This window comes from Venustampulla echinocandica (genome assembly GCF_003357145.1).
Source record: "Venustampulla echinocandica strain BP 5553 chromosome Unknown scaffold_6, whole genome shotgun sequence".
In the NCBI taxonomy this organism is placed as follows: domain Eukaryota; kingdom Fungi; phylum Ascomycota; class Leotiomycetes; order Helotiales; family Pleuroascaceae; genus Venustampulla; species Venustampulla echinocandica.
Window position 1 is genome coordinate 1,288,433 of NW_022474211.1, and position 26,070 is coordinate 1,314,502.

The following is a 26,070-nucleotide window of genomic DNA, read 5'->3' on the forward strand; positions in this document are numbered from 1 at the left end:
ATAATAAAATATAATAACTATAAATGCATATACTTTTGAAATAATCAGGCGACACTTCAGGCTGAATGAAGATGAAGAAGTTGCTGAGGCTCGGTTGTGTTATTATCACTGACTTCGTCTAAAGACATCAAATTTGAAGAACTATAGTTTGCTGTTACCTGGTTGCGAGCCTCGACAGAAGATACTCCAAACGAGCAATATACAGAAAGTATAGATCGGACTGGGAGATGCTGACAAAGAGTTTTTCGTTTAGGCAAAACTTTTGTCTACATGACGATAATCTCATATCTGCCGGACCTATTACCTCAGCTTGTATGTACTGTTGATTCATGCTGTATTGCAGTGCGTTGGTACTTGTAAACAAATCCCAAGACGATCGCGGAAGAGAAGCTTTTCGGCTCCTCCGATTCTCGGATTTCAGGGCTCCGAATCTCATGCCATCACAGATCACTGGATGCAGCCAAGGAGAATAACGGGCATCGTTACTCCAACCCGCGAGCTGAGGCGGTTGATTGGTACACGTAGTTCTGAACCAGGTACAAAACAAAATCGTACCATATCATCTTGGTATCAGCCAGCCACCCACCTGCTTGAAAAAGGGCCGCTCTAAGCGAGTCGCTTGGTTTTACACTTCCCCCAGCTCAAGGCCATAATCTCACACCGTGTATTCTTGGCGAGTTCAGCCACTGCTTCTCTTCCCCGTTCTCTTGGCCTCTTAATTAGGAAGTTCATCGTTTCTGTAACAACTTCAGCATCATGATTGTAGTGACCTCAACACTCTACAATTACGGTCGAAGGCCTGGTAGCTCTTAGTAAATGATACAATAATTGATAAATTTTTAATCCTTTCTCAGGCCGACGAAGGGAGCGTGCCGATTTTCATCAATTTGATACATTTGTTATTGTTAATGCGCTGTATACTGACTCCATCTCAGAGTGGGTCCAGTTGTGCTCGGGGATCCCGATTGATGTGCTCTCAAAAGCCACACGGGTAGGAAGCGGAAGCTCAGTTCTCGGCGCATTTACATAATAGAGCTAATGTTGCTCTTCTCTATAAATCCTTTCAGAGTTCTGATAGTTTATCTTGTAAACATAAATTCATTGCTGGGCCAAGGGATTGATAAATCATTGAACGACGCTTCAAAGACTTGATAGCTTTGGGTGACTGCCACTATGTTTTATCTCAAACGTACCCTTTTGGTTCTAATAGCAACCTCGTTCCTGGGTCTTGCCTCCCCAACTCTCGAAAGGTATGACTGCTATTATTACGCTCCGCTTGTAATGGCCACAAGAGTTTTCTAATGTGAAAATAGCCTGCGGTATGATGGCGAGCTTTTAGGTCGAAGAGGAAATGTATCATCGAAGCCAGTCCAGTCAGTTCCCAATATATTGATTTCACACGGAACTGACAGAACAGCAGAGAAGGGTTTGCTTACAAGCGTCAAGATGATGGTGACGACAGCGGAGATGGGAATATTTTATGTCGTGCTGTTGATAGTTCCAAGGACCGGAGGCCTGCATGGATTACTCGTAAACGTAGTCTAAGTTCAATTCCTGCCATTAGGAACAACACACTCAGCCATGCAATTGAAGAGAGAAGACTCCCTCTTCTAAATCGCCAAGTCAACATGGATGATTTCATGGTAGATAGAACTGATGGTGATGGAGAAAATCGAGACTATTATACTGCGGTCTTCACTGGTCACGATGATGAAAGGGACCCAAATGGAGATTTGGTTAATACTGCCGAGTTTGCACTACTTAATCAAAGATTGGACATGGGTCTCCAAGGTCTTCATGGCTGTACAGCTCTGGCTATTGTGTCTCAGGAGGCGGTATACTTTGCCCACTACTTGTAAGTCGTTTGGAAGTTATACAATACCTTTATCTTTTCTAGGCGCAGTTTCCTTTTATCAGGTATAAGCTAACCCCCCATCTAGTGAGGATTTGTCTTGGGACCCGGATACGTCGAGTCAATTGGATTTCGAAAACCGCGTCTTGAGGTTTTTAGACGAGGGGAGCCCGCGATATAATCGCCCGTGGCCAAACAATAGGTATATAGGCCTGAGAGAAGTGGCGCATCATTTCCAACACGGAGTGGAGGTCCACATCATGACACCCCAACTGGAGGTTGTAGACACGGATGATGACGGTGTAGAGTATGTGGTTCCAGTTAATTTGCACTATAGAAATAGAGTTATGCAATTGATGGGGGCCGTTCAAACAATCATGCGAGAGCAAGGTTGGTTTGTTTGGCCTTCAATTTGGGCATATCAAGCGCTAGATAGCAGCGATCCGGAAGGTGACTGGCTATTAGACAATACATTGAGAGGGAAAGCGCTTTACCAGTTTGATCCATTTGGAACCACAACAAGACAAAGAGCAAGACTAATAATGGAAGGCGAGCAGTTAATGGGCCAAGTAAACGACGTCCGATTTGGACAAGTCTACATACAAGATTGGTCAGCTGTAGATATCCGTTCAATGGATGAGACGACGCTCTCATGTGGAGGCCAAATGTACTCCGAAAGCGAGGTACGTGAAACCGTGTCCCTAAACTGCATCTTTCATCAGCAAAATTAACCTATTTTAGCACACCTGTTATGGAGAAGTGCTATGTCCTATAATTAGTGGCATTTCTACGCTTCTTTGTGGATCAGAATGCTATCTTGAATCCCTTTATACCTGCTATGGAACATCTTTATGCCCTGTTGTTGACGATGTTCCCACCTTGCAGTGTGGATCTGCTTGTTATCTTGAATCTCAATATAGGTAAGTCCTTTCTGTTTAATTTCTTTTACGTTCATGAAGTGGAGTCAGCGTTGTTGACTAAAAGCTGACTATTAAAGCTGTTTGGCATCGCAATTAATTCAAGTTTCACCCGACACTCCGCCGCCATATACTCAATCAGGAATCGTAACATCCACTCACATTCCGGGCCAAGGAAGCGAGGTAATAATCAACGGGACGACTTATCAGATTGGAAGCCAAGCTTCCACTCTGACTGGCGGTGGAGCACCCATTGTCATTGGACCTGGTACCATAGTTGTCGGCTCAGAGACAATGACCTTTCCTGCTTTTCCGACGGCACCAATTGTGTTTACTGCTGATGGCATTACAATTACGCTGAAACCATCTCGACCTCAAAGCTCCTCGGGCGCATCATCGACACGGACTGCAGTCCCTACCTCTCCTCCGGTTCCCACGCAAGTAATTATTGCCGGCTCAACATTCACATTAGGGCCAACGAGCTCCGCAATTACAGCCGATGGGGCTGTAATAATAATTGGTTCCAGTGAAATTGTCATTGGCACGGATACTGTCAATATTCCAGCGAGCGTGACTGGAGCATTCCCAATGACTACAGATGGAATCACTTTCACTGTTATTCCTGGGTCTAGTTCCGCTACATCAACCGCCGTGCCAGGAGGCACTCCCACCCGAAGCCTACCTACCCCAACGAATACTCCATTTGAGCCTATAACTCAGACGATCGAAACTTTGATTGCTTCAGATGGCTCCAGTACGCATTACATAACTTTCAGACCCGCAACAATGACACAGTTTGCCTCAATTACAGCTTTAACTTCAATAACAACTATCCAGAATGAGCATCCTACAACCATAGTCGTTGGTCCTGGGGGTGTAGTCTGGGAAACCTTTGAGAGCACGAGCTTAAGTGGATTCCCTCCAATAGTGTACCCATCTCTACCGCCATATCCACGAGGCTCAAGTTCCATCGTTTCGCCGACGTCCTCCTCGATCAGTACAGATCCTTTCCCATCATCGGAGTTTCCTTTACCCCCAATTGTCACCACAGAAGTGACGACTACAGGGCCAAACGGCCCCATTGTAACTACGGTGACTGGAACTACAAACGTGGATGGTATCGTGACACCAGTGGTGACTTTATCTACTGACGGTGCCATTAATACAGCCAGTTCTTTGGTATCACAATATAGGAGAATATCCAGCATCATCAATTCATTCTCATCTAGTACAGCAGATTCTGCTCAAGCTAGTGCGGCAGTTGCCGCAGTGAAGGGTGGCGAATCAGGTCCGTACACTCGTCTTCATGAGTCCATATTCCTGGAAAATATCATCACGACACCATAATTTGCATTCTTCGTTTTATCATGAGGAGTTCCAACTGACATTTTTTAATATGTAGACACAAATTCTTTTGGACGGGCCTTGGGCAATGCACTGTCTGGGCTGTGTTTCATCTTTTGCGGAACAATTAGTTCGGCAGCAAAGCTTTTAGACAGCCTAGACACGGTTATAAAACATGTGCTTGATGGATCGACTAGCACTGGATCATTAACTCCTCTCTTGACTGGTCTTTCGGAAATAGCGAATGAGCTTGAAAAGGAAGTAGAGCACGAGAAAGGGCTTACATCACAATCGACATTAGCCCCAACGAGCTCCTCACAATGCGTCATTGCTACTGTTGCGAACTGCGAGGTACATTGCGCCACAGGGTTTATTAAAGCTACTGTGATGACTTCAAGCTGTTTCTCAAGTGCTTGCAGCATAATCAGCTCTTGTAGTGCAACTGAAGCAACCTCAACGATAACGCAGTCAAGCTTTTGTCCAACTTCACGCCAGTCAGCAGGACCAATGACTTTATTCTCTTACCCAGGATTTGTTCGACTTCCAATGGGAACATGGGGACCGGATGACCCTGATACCAGCACAACTATCACTACCTTCACTTCTGAAATTTCAAGTATTCCTCCAAGCACCTTCATCACTTCAACTACCCCACCAACCCCCACACCTTCACCAATAATTTGTGGTAGTCCCCGGGCCTGTGATGCCGATGGATGTGCCGGAACACTTGTCCATAATGAAGCGACATGCAAAGGCAACTTTGCGACTTGTACATGCATTCCTAATGCCAACACTCCTGGGTTCTCGTGCGGAAATCCGCAATCATGTGAAAGCAACAACTGTGTTGGAAAATTTGCCGAGGGAAAGGCTACATGCACGAATGCTTCTGCTGGCTGCAAGTGCTTCCCATCCACAAATACTCCAGGATTTTCATGTAGAAATCCGCAATCATGCGAAGCCGACGATTGTGGTGGAACAACCAGCGTAAGCCACGTCTCTACTTGCAAAAACAACTTCGCTGGATGTCCTTGCCTCCCAAGTAAGAATACGCCGGGACTTTCTTCGGGAGAGAATCTCATCTTGAGCGATTGTGGCATCGGACTTGGCGATAACGGCGGTTCGACATCTAGAGAGATGATGTACTACTCTGGCGATGTCTGGCGATCTGACGGATCCGTCGCCAGCAAACCAAACATGATGGTTAACGTCCCTTGGGACGGATCGTATCCTTGGAGGGGTAGCGGTGTCTCGGCAACATTTCCCAATGGCGATACATTCAAAGTCACCATCAACCCCGGTTTGAGTGATCCTTCATGGGCCGGTTATGCATTCCATACCTACAACGAAGTAGTATTGATTTGCTATTCCTTTCATAAGGAAAAGGTATATCAACTCGATGACGGGAAATGGTGCTCCTCTGCTTATGTCTGCACTCACGGCGACCCTCCAGTATTCGATTCGAAACCAGAGCCTATCCCCAAGCCTATCCCCAAGCCTACCCCGGACCCTATACCCGAATATGGCTTTAAAACACACATCTCCTCGAATAAAGATTTCGTCAATATTTATTTCCAAACCGCTACTCAAGTATTTAGCCACCTTGAACACAAATTCGGCAATGGAAGGGACTGTGTGGAGACACCCGTTAGTCTCAACAGTCAGTGTGCGATTACTTTCAAGTGTCATACCGAAGGGGGACTTACTCTTTACGACATGGCCAGTTTCCTAATCTATGGCATGCCAAAAGTTCCAGGTTTTGCTTTCTACGAGGAAGACACTTATCAGGTTTGCAAGAAGTACGATTCTCGGCCCGGTCATGAAGGTGAATGCCTGGGGTATACGGACAAAGTCGATACTTACGTAGTCATCCCCAAGTCACTGGATATAAACGTGGAGACTGTTCTTTTGAATGGATCTGGTGGGCAACCCAAGCCCCAAGCAACGCTGAGGTATGATATTACATGTGCCAGGAGCTCGTGGAGCTGCAACATGTGCACTCTTATCAGAACTTCGCCTCCACCTCCCGTGGCTTGGGGAGGGGAGGTTTCATTGGCTTGCGAGCAAGCATGTTAAATAATAACTCAGCAATTTTGAAAATAAAAATCCTATTGGCTAAATAAAAGAGACCTTGGAGCTCCAAGATCGTATTAAGATACTTATAAATATATCTTGTTTTAATATCCTCTGCCGACTAATGAGAATTAATTAATAGTTATTTCATGGGGAGTGATCGGACGCTTGGATTGGGGGTTATCAGGTGATAAATATGAGGATATGGCTTATATCTACATATCCTGGATATGGAGATATTGGGCGTATTCACATATCCACCACAACAAAGGATCTATTTAAGATGTAGCTATTTTCTTTAGATAAAATCTTCGTGCTTAACTCAAATAGTATATCTTACCATTTACTAGCGACTAAAAGTCTTACTTCATAACTTGATCAGTGATAGCGGCCCTACTCTACCTAACCAACCAGACTAACTGCCTTCGACCACTACCAAGTTGACCGTTCGTCACACTGGATGAGCGTGGTATCATGACGGCAGGCAATGGACGAGGCTATTGTCGTTGGCATCGGTGTCATTAATCGAGTTTCTCAAGGGAATGGATGCGTTGCCGCATCAGATGACTTGATCCAGTTCTACATTCGATCGAGATGGATAATTCAAGCCAAGATGGCGGGTGAAAAAAGCAGTTCATCCGGCGAATCTTTCATTCTGGGCTTGCAATCTCCGAGTTCCGACAAGGTTCACTCTTCCTTCTCTTGGCATGCCAAGAATTCCATCTGGTCCGCCGAGCCCTGAAAATGAATTCAGCATCCTCCGAACTCCTCTGAGATCTTGGTAGTATATCTAAAGCATTCGGTTACAGGCCTTCTTCCGAAAGAACAGCCAAAAATGGTGATTGAATTCCGAGTAGTGTTCGCAAAATGGCAAATCACAGAGATGTTTTCAATAAGCGACTTTTTGAGTATCCATTTATAAAGACAAGCCTTTAAATAAGTGAAGAAGCTTTCATATCGCTTGAAAACCTAAGAACGGGCTCCCCCGGTCGCATTAGTCGGGGCGACCAATCTCGAATGAGCTGCTCTCTGTCTCGGCGCCTCCTTTACGTACGAGCTTTTCCGGTCAAACTAAGCCATGGGTAACGCTCCTTAGGCGAGAGGTGGTCCACGCATTCCTTTTATAACACCCCACCCCCTCCGAAACTAGTTGAGGAGGGTCCGGTTTGAATCATCTTCTGCTGTAGCCGGTGTCGCTCTGGAGGATCTATATCTAGAAAGAACAATGAATCGTAGGTAGCACTAGTGTTCTTCCTGACTCCTTATACTTTGTCAAATATCAAATGCGTTTCAAACCTAGCTTTCTGTAATTGGAATTATATAGAAAGTTCTTTAATTATTTTATTATAATCGATATTATATTATAAGAAGTTTTTTTATAACTCAAATTAGACGTTAAGCCAAAACCTAAAGAATTATAAAAGCTATATAACTTAAGTCTTCTTCATACCTCTATATTATAATAATTACTATATAATTTTAGTATTATAGTTCTTTAGATACTACTACTTTACTCTCTATAATAAGATTATATTACTACTTTGTTCTCTTCCTTTTATATTCTTGTTTTAATAAATACTTCCGTTTTATATCTCATGCTTCAAATATTTCTTTATAATAAACTATTAGAATCCGAATCTTCAAAATTCTAATTTACTAAAGATAAATGCTTTAAGATTGTCGTTAGAATATTTAGTATATTTTCAGTATTACTACTAATTATTAAATTATAAAATTATATACCCTTTTTATTTAGTCTTTTATACTACGTATAGAAGTATATCTTCTTCGACTAATAATATCGTAAAATTTAATAATATATAAACATTTACAATCGTATTTCTAATATAAATAAGCTGATTCTAGGTAGTGTCGAAGTGCAGAGAGGACTTTTAAGATTATCAAGAGGAATCGTAGATAAAACAACCAAATGACTGCAGCTAAAGTATAGGGATCAATTAAGCGATAGGCGCGGTGTATGATTATCATTACGTAGTCTTCTAGCTAAAGAAGTTTAAACTATAGTTTAGTTTTCTTTGGACGAGGTGAATATTCAGGGCGTACTCAGGCAGTAGCATTTTTAAAACGACTAATAATTACAAGGTCTAGTCATTATTATAAGTATAGCAAATTGAGTTTATATTCGTAATCATCCCAACTGGCCAGCTTCTCCCTGGTCCAGCTGTATTCTGGTGAATTGTATGTCGACTGCTTGACTTGTCGACTGAGGTGTAAAAGGGAGAGTGAGCTCCAGAAACTTATATGCCCAGGTAGCTCCACTTATCCACGTGCTAATTCTAGTACAAAGGGAAATGCAAAAACAAAGTAAGTAGTAGGCGGTCCCTTGGATCCCCACCACAGTAGTCCCTTTTAAAAGAGATAAGTTCCTTAGAGTAAACTACCTGAATTATTTCGTTGCTAAGATCAAATAAAGTACTAATATCTAACTAAATAGAAACTAAGTAATATTCTATATTTTGCGGAGAAATATAATTAAAGTTAAAAACCTTTGGCAAGAAAGTTCTTTCACTTTAATATATTCAGTCTTTCGTATCTTTCTTTGTACTTTCCGCAAACCTACGGTCTGGACGTATAGCAAAGGAAGACGGGCAACCCTTAGCTTCCCGGTAGACTATTTGACTAGAGATACCTTCAGAGTCTTGCTTGGTTGGAACTTACCTATATCTTTTTCGTCTGGGGCTTTTATTTTGATGGGATCTATACACATCAGTTCAATATTCTGGATAGTGGAGGGGAGAACATGATCTGCTTAGAAGGCCGATTGAATGGTGCAAATAAAAGCCCTTGATGAGTATGTTTAAGTTCATAACATTCAAATCTATACTTGTACCAAATAAAGAGGTTCTGGTTAAAAGCTTGTAGGCATTTATAATCTTCTATACCTATGAATTTAGGTGGGGGCCAAGCAACACAGGGGCGGAAGCCTGGTGGGGTATGGTACTAAGCTCTTCCACGAATGGTCAGAACAGTGGTTGTACTATAAGGAGGCTCTTCGCAGTAGGTGAAAGGGGTAAAAGAGGAAAGTTGTAGTGGTGTTAGTCTCTTGGCTTGAGCCTAGGTGTTTTTGGACGGTGCGCACGGACCTTTGCAGCTCAAGTGTGCTTTTAGCGGGGGCGTTCCGGCTACACGATAATCCGACCGTTAATATATTATCGATCTACTTCATAGACCCTATCACATCTTCCAAACAATATCCAACTCACTATCACTAAACTTCTACATCGTGATAGTTTCAATTGCATATAGCCGCCCAACCTCTCTTTCAGAGCTGTCCCAAAGCTTCGGGCATGTTCTACCGCTAAATCTGACCACTACGAGCCAGATTCTATTATAACAAAGATCGTCGGGTTATTCTTTTAGCTTTTTAGCGGAGTAACTGGACAGTCGCCGAAGGATACTGTCGCCGAAAGGTGCTTTTGAATTATTAGGCAACGACTTCTCCGAGGAATTATAACTAGTAGGTTTTCTAAACATGTCACTTTCTGTTTCTAACGCGTATAGCAGTAACACATCTACGACCGTGATGATTGTACCCGAAAATACTGCACACTATATATGCAAGCATGCCTGCTACGCGTTTTATAGTCTCCGGAACTCCGCCGAGCAAGATTATATATATCTCAACGAGGAACAGTCGTGGCCCTCTGGCATTTTGAGGAATCACACTTCTAGAACGACCGCTATCCGATGATCCAGAGATGTAGTTAAGATACTTGCCAAATCTGCTTTGGTACAAAGATGGTTGTCAAAACGTACGTCATAAAGGTCGTATCTACGAGACGATTGGTTTCCTAGGATATAGAAACCTGCAGCTTCTTATTAGATCACGAATCACGACTTTCATCTGAAGATTGCGGATTTCGGGATGGGCATCACTGTGGCTCTCCGCTATCTGCTATCGCCGGAACACGATTTCGATGTCCTATTTCAGACTAGAATGCGCCTCGTGCTTTTGAAGAAGATATATTCAGTCTAGGCTCACTGATCTACTTCATTATGACAAATGAATATCCCTCCGCGCATATCCGATATCCCTAGAGACAAAGCTAAAAAGCTTATACGAAACCCACACCTTCCCCGACGTCGTGCACCCTGCTTGCCGGCATATTATCAGACACTGTTGGCTGAAGTAAGCAAGTGAAAGCTGTTATGAATGTGCTCACTTACTTGGAGGCTGTTGATGAACTGTGACCATTGATCTCATGTTCCCAAGCCCGAATTCCACCGCCATCACTGGCAACTAGGATCATAAATGACAAACCGCTCGCCTCTGACGCTTGGGGATTGATTGCGCCTGGTTGCCTGGCCGAAGTGGATATCTTTGGCATCTTTGCATGCTTCCTTTGTCTCCGCGTACTTCGTGCAGTTCTCGGTTATCAAGTATCTTCCACCGATTGTGCACGGTGAGGTGCACTTGGTATACCGGGTCGATACAACGAACACCCAGCACATCTTGGACAGTCTGTGTGCCTATTAGATCTGGTGTCGATAACAGAGGTGGACCCGCGCATCATACTCACTTGCTTGCTTGTTTGAAGTTGGTTGTTTGCTTGCTTTGGGAGTGTCTGAGTAGACGTGGTGAGGGTGGTGGAGGATGGTGGAAGATGGTGTAGTGAGGGTGGTAGATGTTGGCGTAGGATCAGCCTAGAAGTTGAATGGGCAGTGATCCCCCGTAGGTACGTATTGGAGAAAGTGAATACACGTCCTGCAAACAACTAAAAATGATACACGTGTAGGTGAACCGCATCTCCTGCTGCAACCTTTTTAATAGAGTTACATGCCCCAGGTTGTATCCTGATCTAAATGCAACATAACATCCTATTATGTGGACAAAGAGACACAACTGGTAGACTACCCACAGCGACAAAATGGAGATTTTGGACGAGAGCTATCAGCAGATGTTGCCCGGTGGAGGTAGGATGTTACATATAATATCCCCGCCGAGTTACTTCCTAGGTACGTTTTGCACCGAAAGCATTAGCTTGAAAACCGAATGTCTGTATAAATGAAGAGTATATCAGACAAAAGTACTTGAACCACAATAGCGGAGAATGATAATAGGCCATGTCAGCGAAGCTGGCTGTTAGAGATATTGTCCTAATAGATTGACTGAAAATAGTTTGATTATATCCCTTACCCCCTTATAGGGTTGCGTACCAGTTGGCATCTTTACTACAGCCGGCGCGGGCTCTTATTGATAATAATCACTATCACAATGGTCTTCTATGACTTGTCACCTCCCCAATAATGCCATTGCAGCCCCGAATCGATGCAGATAACGTATCTTGCCGTCGTCATTACCGTATTCTACTAGTATAGTGACATAGCGAATTAATAAAGCCTTCAGATTACCATACCCCACCCGTAGAGTCAGCTACCTCTGAACAGTTTGTTTTAACTAACACCAAACAGCAACAGCTCATTCAAGATCTCATCCACATCGCCTCCCTAGGCTCCAGCGACGTGGTTTCGGGAAGTGCAACTGCAAAATGTAAGATAAAAAACAGCACCTACTGCAGTAGTAATACAAGTACCAGGGCTTCTACCCACAGGACAAATTCCTGCGTGCCTTGGAAATAGTTATATGGCCCGATCCGCAAGACTTACTATTTTGATATTCGGATTAGTCGGTCTGTAGTTATTTTCCAGTATCGGTAGCTCTTTATACGGAAGTACCACTCATCACCTCATCGACATCAGCCGTGAACCTTTGGCGCAACTGGCTAGAATATTCCTCCTTCTCCCTAACCTTTGCAGCAATGAATTCGGTCGTGTCAGTACTCCAGTATGCCGACATAATTCGATCGAAGTCGCCTCCAGCCTCTTCGTATTTGGTGAATCTCGGCCGAATGTGGGTCAAATATAGATTGTACAAACCATCCGGACAGTCCAACGCAGAGAAGAACCAATAGGCTCCAATTTCCCAGCCCTTCCGCATTACACGTGTATATGGGATATCTCCTTTTCCAAGAGATCGCTCTTCCATTTCAAAGGCTTCCATGAACTCTGAATGTGCGTTACTATAGGCTACGAGATCTTCGCCATCAAGACCGTCAAGTGAACAGCTCGTTAGCCAATATGGTGGGCGCTGCATCTCTATCGGTCGGGCACATGCCCACTCGAGATCAATTATCGCCGTGATATGCCAGTTGCTATCGACGAAGATATTACTTTGGTGGAGGTCGGTGAGCGTCAAAACGAAGGGCCCATGACGTAGATTGCGATTTGTAAAGTGCGGAAAGAGAGCTCGCATTATAGTTAGAGCTGACAGTTGTTCTTGGCCGTCAGATGTGTTGTGAATTGAATTAGGCATATACCGCATGCGGTTGTCATGGCATGCTAGGAGGTCCGAAAAGTACGTGTCTGTAGTACTATATGTTTGATCCCTTGGGATATCTGTCGGGATATCAAGATTCTCCAGCTGTTGGAGTTCACATGTCAGGGGCCGGTTTATGAGGTCTATGACACCGCGATCATCTATAGTTAGAGATCCAATGCGCGGAAATGGAAGCCGATTTAACGAAAGTATGATCCGAGATAAGTCCCTAAAGAGATTGGTCCTCCGGTCTAGATCGTGCCGTTGCGTCTCCCAAGACTCAGAGAGCATAGTACCCTCATCTACGCAGTCCACAATTAGATATCCAGCCTCTAATTTATAGGGCGGTTGGCGGATAAGGTATTGACACGGAATCGGGCATCCGAATAACCATGAAACTCTCTGTCGAAGGAACCACGCAATCCTGGAAAGCAGAGGTGCATTTGCAGCAGCGGTAAACTAAGCATTATAAATCAGTACGGTTAGTAGGCCATCCTCAAGGGAAGTAAAATCACCTACAGTTTGACCTCCAGAAAAGCCGAATCCCCTTAGATAGGGTATTGGAACGTCAGGACAATTGCTCTGCATCCATATGTAGGTGGCAACCTCACAGCGGAGCTTCTCCTCTGCGTTACCGGGATACTGTGACTCGCCGGCTTTGTATGGCAGGGGGAACCTGATGAACACATTTTTTAAGGATTTAGTCGGGCCATTGATATATACAGGTATACAGGCATTGAAGCTGCCGTGAACCCACTCGCTGAACTCCCCTGCTACCTTGCAGACATCCTTGGAAACCCCAAGGTGGAAAGATACGATGGCCTCAATCCCCGCACGGTGCTGAAAGAGATAGTAGAAAAAGTCTAGTCGTTTCTCTGGATACGATAGCTGTTGGAGGATATTTTCATCCTGACTGAGCGCCTCATCCAGCGTGATGGTTTTCTTAAGAAGGGGGAGCGAAGGGGGCATCGCTGGAGATGTATAGACGACCTAGATTGATGAAGTAGACGCAAGGAGCAAGCTGACAAGGCTGCTGTATGCATCACGTGATTATCAAAACGTTCGCTTACCCAGATGCCTCAGTCTCAGTCCTCGAACTTGGACGGACTCGAAACAACCTAACACAGGGTCTGATTTATAAGATTAATTCTTCGTAGCTTTCCGGATTTTATTAATAGTAGTCTTAACTGGCTTTCTATTTTTAAAATACCTTCATCACTCGAAACGTGAGCAGTCCCTCAGTGTAACATACTTCATGCATATATATATAGTGCAGATAACACAAAGGATAAATCAACATCACATCTACACATCAAAGCATCCCTAATATTTATTACACAACACAGTGACAGCAGCCACATTTTAATTCATTAGATACTTTGCTACCTATCTATCGCTATAATAATCTTAACAGAAGGTAAAGGCAAACGGGGGGGCTTTCCCGCATCCACCCAACTGTCAAGTTAAGCGTTTGCCCAACTCCGGTTTGCAAAAAGGGGAATTCCGAGGACGCGTGCATATCTAGTCCCATTTCCCCCTAATGTAACGCCACGCAAAGTTCGACCGATTTGATAAAAACAACAAGGAAACTATTGTAACCGCCCGCGCCAGAATAATGCACCAGGGCCTCCGGATATGCTGTTTTGCTAGACACTGTTCTCCCCTTTTTTTCTCTCTTAGTCGATCTCTACGACCTCTCGTTTCATAGAGCCATTTCTCCCCTGACTCTGGTGGATTTGACTTTGGCTGTGGTTTGGCGTGGGCTGTTGTCTTTGCTGTTGCTGCTGTCCTGGGACCTGAGGGCGGGCCTTTGGAGTAGGGTTGGCTAGGCTCTGCTGCGGCAGTCCTGTCGTTTCCTGAGCAAGTGCAAAGTTCCTCACAACTTCATCCATCTTGCTCAGAAGTTCTTCAACGCCACTAGCTTGCGCAACTGCACTAACACGCATCCCCTGCCATCCATGACCAGATGAGTTCCATATAGGCTTCAGGGCAGTATCCAGATCATCGCCATTTTTGTCTCGAGAGTCGATGCGACGAACATCCCACCACGGCACACCTCTTCGTTGTCTCAACTTGACGACGAACATTATTTTGCGTGACCTAGGCGGTAAAGTGGGATTAGGTGGTTGGGCGGTCGGGAGGTTGTATCGAACAATGTACCAGTCGGTTGACCTGACGAGCATGAAAGCTTCTCCTTTGGACCTAGGTATAGAAGCCCACGACGTCTCAATGCTGTCAATAGCGAACAAAACAGGGAGTGTAAGTGGGAGTAGGGTGGCAACGCCATTAAGCCCTTCTGATCCGTTCAAGATCCGGTTCAAGTAATCGCCGATGTGGAGGTGGGGATTGCCTGGCTCTAAAACTAGAGCCATGCTACCGCCCGTGCCACCAAAGTCTACCACAGCTTTGTATTCCCTGGGGCCGGCTTGATCAACGTCCATGGCATCTGGATTCGATTGTGATTTGATTTTTCCATAAGTGAAGACGATCTTCCCAAGAGATATGGTCTCGCATTTAAGTTGTTTCTCGTGATCCTGTAGTACCCGGACGAACTTCAGCAGGCGGTGGACACGAGTGGCGCGCTCGATGAGATTTGGGATAACGGATTCCCCAACTTGGCTGCGTAATCGTAAAGCCAGAGATCCGGTCTCATAATCAAACGCAATATCAGGATCAATTCTTTCTTTGATATCCCTAAGTGCAGCCGGAACGGGCATACTGATTCGTGCTTCTGTTATTATGTAGGCATTTTCCTGGGCCAGAGGGGTGGCGGGTGACTGGCTGCTGGGCGTTAATGCCAGCGTTTGCTGTTTGGGCACTCGGCGTCCCTCAAGGCCTTGAAAGGTAAGCTTGACGAGGTCTTTCTTGAATGCTTTAGGCGAGTTGATAAGCTCCGAGAGCCGTATGTAGATTGCGGGGAGCTTGACTGGAGTGGGCAATTTGTTACTCTCATGGGGCATATAGTGGACCCGTTTTCCGTATAGAGATTTGAGGTTGGCATAGTGCGAGAGGAGGGCGGCAGCAAAGATGTGAAGAGTAGTCAAGAATGTGTATGTAGGGGTGGGTGAGGGCGATTTGATGGGGATACCAAGAGCGCTATTGATTTTGACATTGGCTTCTTTTTTGGACTTCTTCGTGGTAGGTGCAATACTAGCTTCAGCGGGGGGGTCGGTGCTGTATCTGTTAGCATTTTCATATATAGGTGGATTGGGGAAAGGTACGTTTCAATGAGCCACCAGCGCTCCCCACTCATGCTCATACTAATTGCAATATACCAGTTTTTAACCCAGCCCGGCCTTCGAAGCCAAACCACCTGTGAGGCGTCCTTGGGAATTACTGCTTTCAAATCGTCTTGTCTGAGACCGGGGTTGTCTACTCTAATCCACCCGAGACTTAGCCCGCGGATAACAATATCTTCGGTGATAGCAGCATGACGGAGACCATCAATATAGGTGTGCGCATCGGTTGCCGGGTCCACAGATCTATTGATCCTATATTCAAACTCCGTGGTGACCCGAGATGCAGGGCTGAAAATGAAACGACCTGTGATCGGCTCGATTCTGATGGATACGTGCCGCTCATTGGTCAATTGGACCCTCAATTCCGACTCTGCTGGCTCGTCATTTGAAGTCGTCAACGCAAGGACAGCCTCGCGACTAGCAAACAAGGGTTTCGCCCTTAGTTTCTCATACGTCGATGTCAGTATATGGTTGACATGCTTCGCAATAACCGTTTTCAAGAGCGATTCTGTTGATATGTTTACCGTGTCGAACGGAATATCTACTTCTTTCACTTCTTTTGAGTCTCGGAACCACCTGATAGACAATCGGCTGGTATCCTTCGGATGACGGACTCCAACCTTTCGTTTGCCGCTGTGTACCCCGAGGATAATCCAACTCTTGGGGCCAGGCCGGCCGTATGGGTCCAACCAGTACTGTATGGACAACGCTCTGTTCAGCGCCTCCACCTTGAGACTCTCTACCCATTTGCCCCTTGCGAGACCTGCGGCTTGTCGTCTGAATTCGCTAATCTTATGGCTCAAGACCATGCCATGCAGGAAATTATAGCACCCGGGGAGCCCGCCTCTGAGCAGAGCTTCGTTGACTCGGCTTTCGATGAAACCACGGATGTGGGGAGCAAGATCCGAAATCGCAGGGCTAAACAGGAACCTAAAGTCGATGAACCAGAACTGAGTTTCCGGATCATCGTCTGCTATGGTAAGATCGACTTCAAACTCCCCCTCTACCTTGAATGTCACGCGCCCGGACTTGATAGTATATTCCCGGAAGTGTATGGGGATATTATCGTACTCATGCAGGTTCAGTCGGATCGAGAGAAGGGTGTTGAGACTCTCGAGCGACTTCAGGATTTCGTGGGCCGTGAGTGGAGGAGGCTCAATGTAACCAAGATCTGGCATCCAAGATGCTTTCCCTGTAGTCAGAACTTCGAGAGCCGTTTTTATGTCCGGATTGGGTAGTCTTGCGTGCATCAGGCTCCGTTTGACCTCGCTCAACTCATGGACAGCAAAATCATAGAAGGCCTTCTGTTGGTCTAGATGGACCTTCGCGTCAATCATCTTGCTCACATCTTCGCTCCTCCGGCTCCAGTTTGTTATGACGAGGGCCTTGGTCCATTCGGTATGCGTCTCCTGGGAGAACTTGAGCAGGCGCAGCTTTTTGGCAAGATTCTCCGCGCTATTGTCGTCTACGGTCGTGATATGAGATGCATTTCCATTGGCAACCGACGCAGGTAATGGCATCTGCGCCAAATCCAGCACGGTTTTCGAAAGGTCATTATGCGTCTTTTGCGCCAGTCGGGCGAGCAACGTCGATAATGACAAATAGCCTTGGGTGATATGGACAATCTCTGGCGGCAGTTGATCCATTTGGCTCCTGCCATCTTTTAGGGTGGTGCCCTCCACGCCAGCCTGATGCCGCGGGCTTTTTGCGAAGCCTCCATGTATGCCATTCGGGATCGTAGGGCTCGTCGGCGTCACGTTCTGCTGCGGCTCCGCTCGCCCTTTGCCCTTCTCCAGCAGCCTCTCGTTCAGGTGGTTTGCATTTGCTCCATTGAGCCCATTCGGCCGTTGATCTCTGTCGTGATTCGTATGCGGGCCCTGCCTTGCCCCATTCTCCATAATGACGCCGGGCATGCTCTCTGCCACTGCCGCGGGCCCTCGATCGCCTTCCAGCCTGGCCGCCCCCTTCGCGGCGCCCACGACAACCCCCTCGTCGTCCCTGCTCCTTATCCTCCCCGTCGACTCTATCTTGGCTGATGGCGCGGGAGGCGAAGGCTTGGGGTATTCAGCAGCGGACCGGAGGAGTCAGATGGCATGCGCTACCTCGTGTGACCCAGGAACATCGGCGCGATCGAGCTCTTGAGGCACTCCGGGCCACTCCTGCTGAGTTTCCAACCTTGATGGGGTTGGGGAAGGGTGCGAGTTGGTCTGGCGGTGGTTGAGAATGCACCGCGCGACCTTGCAGTAAGGGAATGCCTAGTGCTGCAGCGTCCGCGGCAAAGGGCTATGACGGGGGGTGGTGATTGATCTGGATGCTGAGATGCGCGGCGTCAAAGGAAAGTGGGCGAATGGGCGCGCGAAGCAGCGGGTGTGGATTGGAGAGGATCGCAGGTGGGATTTGGTGGTGGTGGTGGTGGGTGAGTTGGTGAGTTGGTGAGTTGGTGTTGTGTTTAAGTGTAGTGTGGGTGTAGTGTAGTGTTGTGTTGTGTTGTGAGTTGTCGTCGCCCTGGGCTCTCTGGCGCTGGAAGCCAATCTTCAACGCTCGGCGCTCTGCTCTGCGTCTTTGCGTCTTTGCGCCTTTGCGTCCTCCTTCCATCTCGGAAGCTGGCCTGGCGAGGCGAGGCGAGAATGGAACGCTGCTGGGATCACGTGCCGAGCCTATTGCCTGCTGGTGGTCGGCAGATCTACGGGCGGCCGAGGATCTGCCGGCTATGATGCTGCATCATTCGTCGTTCGTCGTTCATTGTTTATCGAGGAGTTGTTACTATTGGAGGTTTGCTCTCGCTCCCAGATCTACATTTGTTAATGGGTTTCGTTTCTATACATGTTCTGTCGCATGCTATTATACTGCTATGCACACTGGCAACAAATAGCAGATACTTGCTGTAGATACTGCAGACAGCGGCTGCATATCACTGATACACCACCACTGGCCGTCGGCCCTCCCTCCCTCCTCCTTGCGTGCTCGTCCTTTGTCTTTGTCTTAAACATGATGCGTGTGGTGCTTGTGATAGATGGAAAAGTCGCGACCCTGGCTTACTATAGCATAGGTACCTAAGGTAGGCACAGTAGGTAGCGGAGTTGCCCAGCATCTGCCACCAGCTCCTTCGTCCCAGCTATCAGCTACATATCAGCTATCAGTTATCAACTCCCACCATCCTGCTTCTGCCATCTCACGCTCTATTCTCGTCATCCCCAACCGACTTCATGCAGCCCACGGAGCGCAAGCATCTGGGGGGGCTGAAGGATTCTTGACCGTCCTTCTCCACGATCCGCCATTTGGACGATCCGATACTTGATACCACCGCTCGCGTCCTCGACCAAACAATGGTCGCGTCGTCCGTGATCCTCCTGCGCAGCCATTCGGGAACGGGTTACACGGTGCTGAGTGCGCCGTGCTGACTGGTCCGCCCGCAACTCTAACGAACGTCACCGTCACCGTCACCGTCGCAGCGAGTCCTGAGCGCGGTCCATTAAGTGAGTGATGCTTCCTCGTCGCCAACCTCGGCCGCACCACCAACCACCCAAACCACCGCCCATCTCGACTTCCAACAGCCCGAAACGCTCGAATCCTTCCTACTCATCCTCGTTCGAGGCCGATGACGAGCGATCGAGCTCGTCCGACCACGATAGCATGGGGCCGGACCTAGCTGCAGCCTTGCGCGATGGCCCGGCGAAGTACGCCGGCGAAGATACGCGGTTGACAAGCTCGAAAGAGCTGTCGGGATGGTATGCATACGCATTCGCCGCCGAGGTGTTCGTGATATGCGGAATGGGTGAGTTTGGGATCTCGCAGGGCTCTGCCATCGTATAATAATATACTACGACCACATTCCTGCTGGCAGATATGCTGTGTATTGGTGGCCCTCATGGTGCTGATATAGGGAGCTTCTCCAGAATCATTGAAGCCAGGCGGGGATGATGCGTCACATAGATCTTATTATGGCAGACGTTCTGAAGCTGCCCTTATTTTACCGTCGCAATGCTAACCATCTCTCACAGGATCATTCATCCCAATCACCCTCGAACAGCTCGCGCGGGAAAATGGGGTCTTACTCTCTGACCGCACAACACCATGTCCATCAAGCTCGAATACCTCTCCTGGGCTTCCCGGGACCCCCGGGGCCTTCAAGGACGATGGCCAGTGTGTGGTATACATTTTGGGCATGGAAATAAACACAGCAAGCTTCGCCATGTACACTTTCTCCCTGAGTGTGCTTTTCCAAGCAATTCTGGTCGTGTCTATAAGCTGCGCAGCGGATCATGGCAACTATCGGAAGCAGTTGCTGCTGTTCTTCGCATTTGCTGGCTCCATTGCCACGATGCTTTTCCTCGCCGTGGTCCCCGAGGTCTACCTACTAGGGGCTGTTCTGGCGATGGTTTCGAATACGTGCTTCGGCGCAAGCTTCGTTCTTCTAAACTCATTCCTTCCCCTCTTGGTCCGACATCATCCCAAGGCACAATATGCGACTCCAGATTTAACCCCTGGTTTGCCGTCACCTGCTTTGGAGGAACCTTCTGAGGCTCCGCTTGATGAAACTGAAGGGAATCATATGGTTGATTCGACGGCTGCGCTTCTAGGGCCATCCTCACGCCCTGATCAACCCAGTCCCTCGAAAAAGCATGTTACTTCCATTGAATTACAACTCTCTACGCAGATATCTTCCACGGGAATTGGTATCGGCTATATTGCTGGGTTGTTTTTGCAATGCGTGTGTATCGTCGTTATCTTCGTGATGAAGAGTACGACTTTATCACTTCGTGTTGCGTTATTCATCGTTGGGGCATGGTGGTTTGTGTTTACTTTCCCGGCTGCAGTATGGCTACGACCGAGACCCGGACCACCTTTACCATCTGAAAATCCTGATGACCCGACCGCTACACGCACTTGGCTGGCGTATTTTACATATGCATGGGGTTCGTTGTGGCGTACGGTCAAACTAGCTCGCCGCCTCAAGGATATCGTCTTATTCCTGACGGCGTGGTTCTTGATCTCTGATGCGATCGCTACCGTGTCAGGAACTGCAGTTCTCTATGCTAAGACCCAATTGCACATGAAGCCAGCAGCATTGGGGCTGATCAATGTCATTGCGACCACCGCAGGGGTAATCGGAGCTTTCACGTGGGCCGCAATCTCAAGAACATTCAACCTACGGCCCCATCAAACTATTTTGGCATGTATCTGCATATTTGAAATTATCCCACTCTATGGGCTTCTAGGCTATCTCCCATTCGTTAAGAACTGGGGGGTCATAGGTCTCCAGCAGCCCTGGGAAATGTATCCCTTAGGTTTTGTGTATGGTTTTGTTCTGGGCGGGTTGAGCAGTTACTGCCGTGCTCTCTATGGCGAGCTTATACCTCCAGGATCAGAAGCCGCATTCTACGCTCTGTATGCTATTACCGACAAAGGATCCAGCATCTTCGGTCCCGCCATCGTAGGCGCAATTGTTGATCGGACGGGCGGGATTAGACCAGCGTTCTGGTTCTTAGCAGCTCTGGTTGGCCTTCCGGCACCATTACTCTGGTTCGTGGATGTGGATCGCGGGAAGGAGGACGGTAGAAAACTAGCGGAGGTCATTGAAGGGTTCAAGGTTGCGGAGAGCGGCCCTCCTACTATAAACGGGGAGGAGTCACCGTTGATTGCGGATGATGGAGAGTACGAGGAGCGGACGCATGGGGAGTAATTCTTTTTCCAGCTGGATCAGGCGCATTGAGGTGCTATTAAAGGCCGTGTTTTGTAGGCGTTGTGTCTTGTGGAGCATATAGGTTTGGAGTTTTATAATTCTATATTTGCAATTCAACCATTCAAGATTATCCCACTAGGTCTGGGATCCAAGTCTATCCGAGTCTGAAGTTTGTTTTGCAATTGTAGTACCTAACTACTCCACTTTTGAAAGTGGCTAACGTTTTAAGTCAAAGTGACTGTGTGTTATGCTATTCTCTGAATCTCTTGAAGAGCCCCGATGTAATAACCCCAATCAAACAAGCCTCCCATAACCGTCCCCCATCAGCATATGACCACTTACTTGCTCCCCATAAACTGCTAAGTGCCCCCAAACCCTCATGTCTCATCCCGATCACTCATCCAGAACCAACCTAGCACGCGCGCTAGCCTTCCTAATCTTTCTCACTCTCCGCTTACTCTCTTTGGCACGTTTAAGCAGGCTGTCCAACTCCCTGGTCCTCAGTTCGATCAGGTTGTCGACTTCATCCTCGACCATTTGGCCCAATTCTTCCATTTTATCCAACCACCGCATAATGTTGTATTGCATGTCCTCGGAGTCTGGTGGTCCGTATACGGCCGGATGGACGTAGATGGAACCGGTTGACTCGCTCTCAGAGCGCTTCTGGGGGAAGTGTTAAAACGTATCATGCAGTATGACAGTGACGATAAGGCAAACCTACCTGCCTCTTGGGGGCTGGAGTTACGGATCCCTCGAATTCAAACATGCGACCGGTGTCGGTTTCCTAGGATAGTTGTTAGATGAGAAATTGATATCGTGGAAGCCGGGGGACATACCTCTTCCTGTTCATACTTTCTCTTGGTGGCAGAGTTCATCAGAGGCACCATTTGATTCATGCCATCTGTTTCCAGATTGGCCTCCTGTTTGACTTCCTGCTTGACCTCTTGCTGCTTGACCTCCTGCTGCTTGACTTCCTGCTTGACCTCTGGCTGCTTGGCCTCCTGCTGCTTGACCTCCTGCTGATTGACCTCCTGCTGATTGGCTTCCTGCTGCTTGACTCCTCGCTGATTGGCTTCCTCCTGCTCGACTTGTCGCAGTTTGACTGCCTCCTGCTGAATCTCCCTGAGCTCCCTAGCCTCCCTGTCCTTCATGGACTCCCTGTGCGCCCTAGCTGTCATTAGAACACGCATGTTGATATTGGACGTCTTGTAATCTAACTCAAGTCAGCGTTCAGCTTTGGCTTGCGGCACAAAAGTCAAGGGAGAACCAGAAAATAATACCGGATGGGTATATGAGCTCTTTGTGTTTGATTTTGTTCGTGCGAGTGATAGCTTGAATTGTTTGGGTGTTGTGTGTGTGGGAAGAAAAAGCTGGTTTGGTGTGAAGTCGTGGAGGTGGTTGACTTCCTTGAAACTAAATGTCACCTTTGAGTTGGAAAGCGTGCCAGAATTAGGGCGGTAAATAAAGCGGCTGGTATTGTCACCGTATGGGTGGTGGATCCTATTGTCACAATGCAGTCCGTCGCCGCGGATACTGCCTGTTGATTCTAGTAGAAGGTGTTAGAGCTGGTGATAAAGCCTGAAGGGCTAGTCATTTCAAGAATCCTAGCGCTATTGTCGGCATTTATAATATCTATTCCTAAGTAATAATTAGTATTTATCTAATCTTATACCTTTCGCGCTAGATCGGTCAGGATATAGGATAGAGCCGAGTACTTCTAAGTACTCTTTTAGATTTAGCTCCTCGTTATAAATACTAGATATTTCTTTTCCGAATAAATTCCTTAAAGTAATAATATACTTAGTAGAGAAAAGTCTCGAAAGTCTTAGTATTTCTTAGTAGTTAATTAAAATAAAGATATTTAGTATTCTATGAGCTGGTTAGTCGGGCGCAGGATTCCGGGGTCTGCCTCGCTACAGCAAAGGACTTGAAGATAATACGCGGCTTAATATAACTGGTTCCCTACGCGCCACTATAAGTAGGACAAAACTTTCAATCAAAAATGCCGAATTCTTAACACCTTATTAACCTTTATTGTCCAGCGAAAGAGCTTGTCAATCACCATCACGATCTACCTACGGTTATAGTCGAAAGGAGCATTATAGGCGTGCCATCTAGGGATGGAAGGCACACAATTCGTTGCAGGTATGGCTGGCGATGTTGGCGAGACGACACATACAAATCCTGTGTATCACTCCTGCGAATTTTGTAAGAAGTTCGTAATCGATTTCGGCTTAAAAGATAAAGCATGGATTGCCAGGACCTTCTCCTCAGATATGAAAAGCTTAGGTTCTGCGCTGCAGTTGCATAGTACAGGAATCAAGGGCTGGCTCAAGGAGCGAACATTGGTAGGAAAGATTCGCCGTCCTAGAAAAGAGAGCCTTGGCATAATAGATTGGCCATTGTCAGACCTTGAAGGAAGCAATCGAGCAGAGATTTCTATAAATAGGCAAGATGGTAGGTTTGACACTACTATATTTAATCTAACGAAAGAGGATATGCGTAAGGGGGCTGCAGAGGGCTGCACATTTGCGAAAAGACACTTGCACCTAGTCCCTGGGACTAATAAAAATGAAGAAGGTTTTTTGGCAGCTCAGTACGACTATGACAAAAAATATCCCTTCAGGCTTGTGCTAGCTGTACTGGAGCAGGACAGACATAAAAGGCGAGAGTTTCAGATATACAATTTTTCGAGTTTTACCTCTGACAATAGGTTTGATATGATTGCTCCCCCAGGTAGGTTATGTTCCTACTCTATACTAAATCTATCTTAGCGTAAATTGATAACGGAAGCAATACTGACTATAAGCAAAGGAAATATTACCGAGTTGGAGATGAAAATTTTCACTCGGCCGATGAACCTAACGCCATCATCAAGCGAGAGTTTCCAATTAGCTCGGAGTTGGTTTCGAAATTGTTTAGACACTCATCTCATGTGTCCTAAACCTACAAGTCGATTCATGCCAAAACGAGTCATCGAGGTACTGAGATTCGACGTACTAAGTCAAAACCACTCTCTGCGACTCTGCGAAAGGCTATTCGAGAATGGAGAGCCATATGCTGCTCTCAGCTATTGCTGGGGGACTGAAGGGCAAATAGTAACGAAGTATGAAAACATTGCCCAGCATCTGGAAAGAATCGACACACAACTGCCGGCGACTGTAACCGACGCACTCCGGATTGCTGTTGAGCTGGGGATTCGATACGTGTGGATCGACGCGTTATGTATTATCCAAGATGACTTCCACGACAAAATCCAAGAGATATCCCAGATGCCGTTAGTGTATTCTCAAGCTACAGTCACTATTGTCGCGTCTCGAGCTAGATGCGTGCAGGAAGGCTTTTTGTATAAAAGAACGAGCTCGCAGAACGTTTTCAAGCTGCCTTGCCGTTGCCCCTCTGGTCAAACCGGCGCCGTCCTTCTGCAGCCATGGATTGAGACGTGCCGTGAACCGTTGGATTCAAGAGCATGGGCCTTACAAGAGCGTTTACTCTCTCCAAGGGTTCTGGATTACGGATCTTTTCAGACAAGATGGATTTGCAAGGAATACTCCGAATTTCAAACCCCTACGGACAGGTTTAGAGCTATGTCAACTTACCAAACGATGCCGACTATCACTAAGAGCCAGCCGAAAACCGAGGTCCTCGAACAGTGGCATAGTCTTGTAACCGCATTCACTCATCGTGATCTTACTCTACCTACTGACCGCCTTCCGGCTATTTCGGGGATTGCAACACGCTTTTCGAACTTTCTAGGTGAATATTACGCAGGTCTTTGGAAATCATACTTATGGCAGGAGCTCTTCTGGTGTTGTGATCATCTCCCTGATCCGGCTCCCAAACCTAAGGTGTCCCAAGCTCCTTCGTGGTCTTGGGCTGCTACAAATAGCATGGTTAATTGGTTGTGGGTAGGTAACTATAAGACCGACCCCAGTTTCGAGATCTTGGATAATCGAATCCATCTCGTGGAAACGAAGCAAAACATGACTTATACTGAAGCTAAATTCGGAGCCGTTAGCTCTGGAACCCTCGTTGTCCGCGGGCATCTCCAGCCAGCTGCATGGGTACCATGGTGGGGTGGGATTTGTGGGTACAAATGGTGGGGGGGCGATCAGTATTTGCAAGGCGAATGTCTTCACGCGATAATGCATTACGATATTATGGAAGAAGAATATGCGTCGACTGGGGGGGAAAACCAACTTTGGAGAAGGAAGACGGAGGTGCCGGGCAGATGTCTTTCAACGGAAATGCATCCATATACTATTGGAAAAGAATTTGCGCCGCGTGGAGAGAGAAACCCCATCCCAGTCTTTCTTTTGAAGGTTGCACATATCGATTCTGACCCAGGGGACAATCGTGGTTTTGATCGTCACATAGGATTGGTGTTACGTCAGACTGATAACGGTGAATATTCAAGGCTTGGAGTATTTCAGTTCGAATTCGGCGGCTTTAAAATCCAATACCCCTCTAGAGATGGGTATATAGAACAGCTGCGCTGGCTCGAGGAAAACGAGCCTCAGATTATAACTATAATTTAGCCCATGTTTCTTCTGTACTACATGTGTACACAGTGCCTGGCTTGGCATGAGCGGTGCGTTGTGTAGAAAGCAGAGGCTGCGTGGTTATGC

At 46.9% G+C, this 26,070-nt stretch overlaps 7 protein-coding genes across 7 annotated transcripts; 3 read left to right on the forward strand and 4 right to left on the reverse strand.

Moving 5' to 3' along the window:
- Nucleotides 1-1,173: 1,173 nt before the first annotated feature.
- On the forward strand, nucleotides 1,174-6,186 carry BP5553_07836 (uncharacterized protein; the record flags this gene model as incomplete). Its single annotated transcript, XM_032016459.1, has 7 exons — nucleotides 1,174-1,250; nucleotides 1,314-1,373; nucleotides 1,421-1,855; nucleotides 1,941-2,535; nucleotides 2,594-2,772; nucleotides 2,850-4,057; nucleotides 4,172-6,186. The coding sequence occupies 7 exons, from the start codon at nucleotides 1,174-1,176 to the stop codon at nucleotides 6,184-6,186; spliced, it is 4,569 nt and encodes a 1,522-aa protein (XP_031867690.1).
- Nucleotides 6,187-10,314: 4,128 nt separating this feature from the next.
- Nucleotides 10,315-10,532, reverse strand: BP5553_07837 (uncharacterized protein; the record flags this gene model as incomplete). The annotated part of the gene is made up of 2 exons (XM_032016460.1): nucleotides 10,315-10,321; nucleotides 10,372-10,532. The coding sequence occupies 2 exons, from the start codon at nucleotides 10,530-10,532 to the stop codon at nucleotides 10,315-10,317; spliced, it is 168 nt and encodes a 55-aa protein (XP_031867691.1).
- A 1,334-nt stretch (nucleotides 10,533-11,866) lies between these two features.
- BP5553_07838 (Uncharacterized protein) lies at nucleotides 11,867-13,489 on the reverse strand (the record flags this gene model as incomplete). The annotated part of the gene is made up of 2 exons (XM_032016461.1): nucleotides 11,867-12,979; nucleotides 13,040-13,489. The coding sequence occupies 2 exons, from the start codon at nucleotides 13,487-13,489 to the stop codon at nucleotides 11,867-11,869; spliced, it is 1,563 nt and encodes a 520-aa protein (XP_031867692.1).
- Nucleotides 13,490-14,196: 707 nt separating this feature from the next.
- On the reverse strand, nucleotides 14,197-17,657 carry BP5553_07839 (Mediator complex subunit MED14; the record flags this gene model as incomplete). The annotated part of the gene is made up of 2 exons (XM_032016462.1): nucleotides 14,197-15,694; nucleotides 15,742-17,657. 2 exons carry the CDS (start codon nucleotides 17,655-17,657, stop codon nucleotides 14,197-14,199), a joined length of 3,414 nt encoding a protein of 1,137 aa, XP_031867693.1.
- A 1,585-nt stretch (nucleotides 17,658-19,242) lies between these two features.
- Nucleotides 19,243-21,442, forward strand: BP5553_07840 (Autophagy-related protein; the record flags this gene model as incomplete). The annotated part of the gene is made up of 2 exons (XM_032016463.1): nucleotides 19,243-19,534; nucleotides 19,761-21,442. 2 exons carry the CDS (start codon nucleotides 19,243-19,245, stop codon nucleotides 21,440-21,442), a joined length of 1,974 nt encoding a protein of 657 aa, XP_031867694.1.
- A 393-nt stretch (nucleotides 21,443-21,835) lies between these two features.
- On the reverse strand, nucleotides 21,836-22,632 carry BP5553_07841 (uncharacterized protein; the record flags this gene model as incomplete). Its single annotated transcript, XM_032016464.1, has 3 exons — nucleotides 21,836-22,105; nucleotides 22,164-22,226; nucleotides 22,279-22,632. The coding sequence occupies 3 exons, from the start codon at nucleotides 22,630-22,632 to the stop codon at nucleotides 21,836-21,838; spliced, it is 687 nt and encodes a 228-aa protein (XP_031867695.1).
- Nucleotides 22,633-23,589: 957 nt separating this feature from the next.
- On the forward strand, nucleotides 23,590-25,980 carry BP5553_07842 (uncharacterized protein; the record flags this gene model as incomplete). Its single annotated transcript, XM_032016465.1, has 3 exons — nucleotides 23,590-23,899; nucleotides 24,023-24,178; nucleotides 24,257-25,980. The coding sequence occupies 3 exons, from the start codon at nucleotides 23,590-23,592 to the stop codon at nucleotides 25,978-25,980; spliced, it is 2,190 nt and encodes a 729-aa protein (XP_031867696.1).
- Between the last annotated feature and the right edge of the window lie 90 nt (nucleotides 25,981-26,070).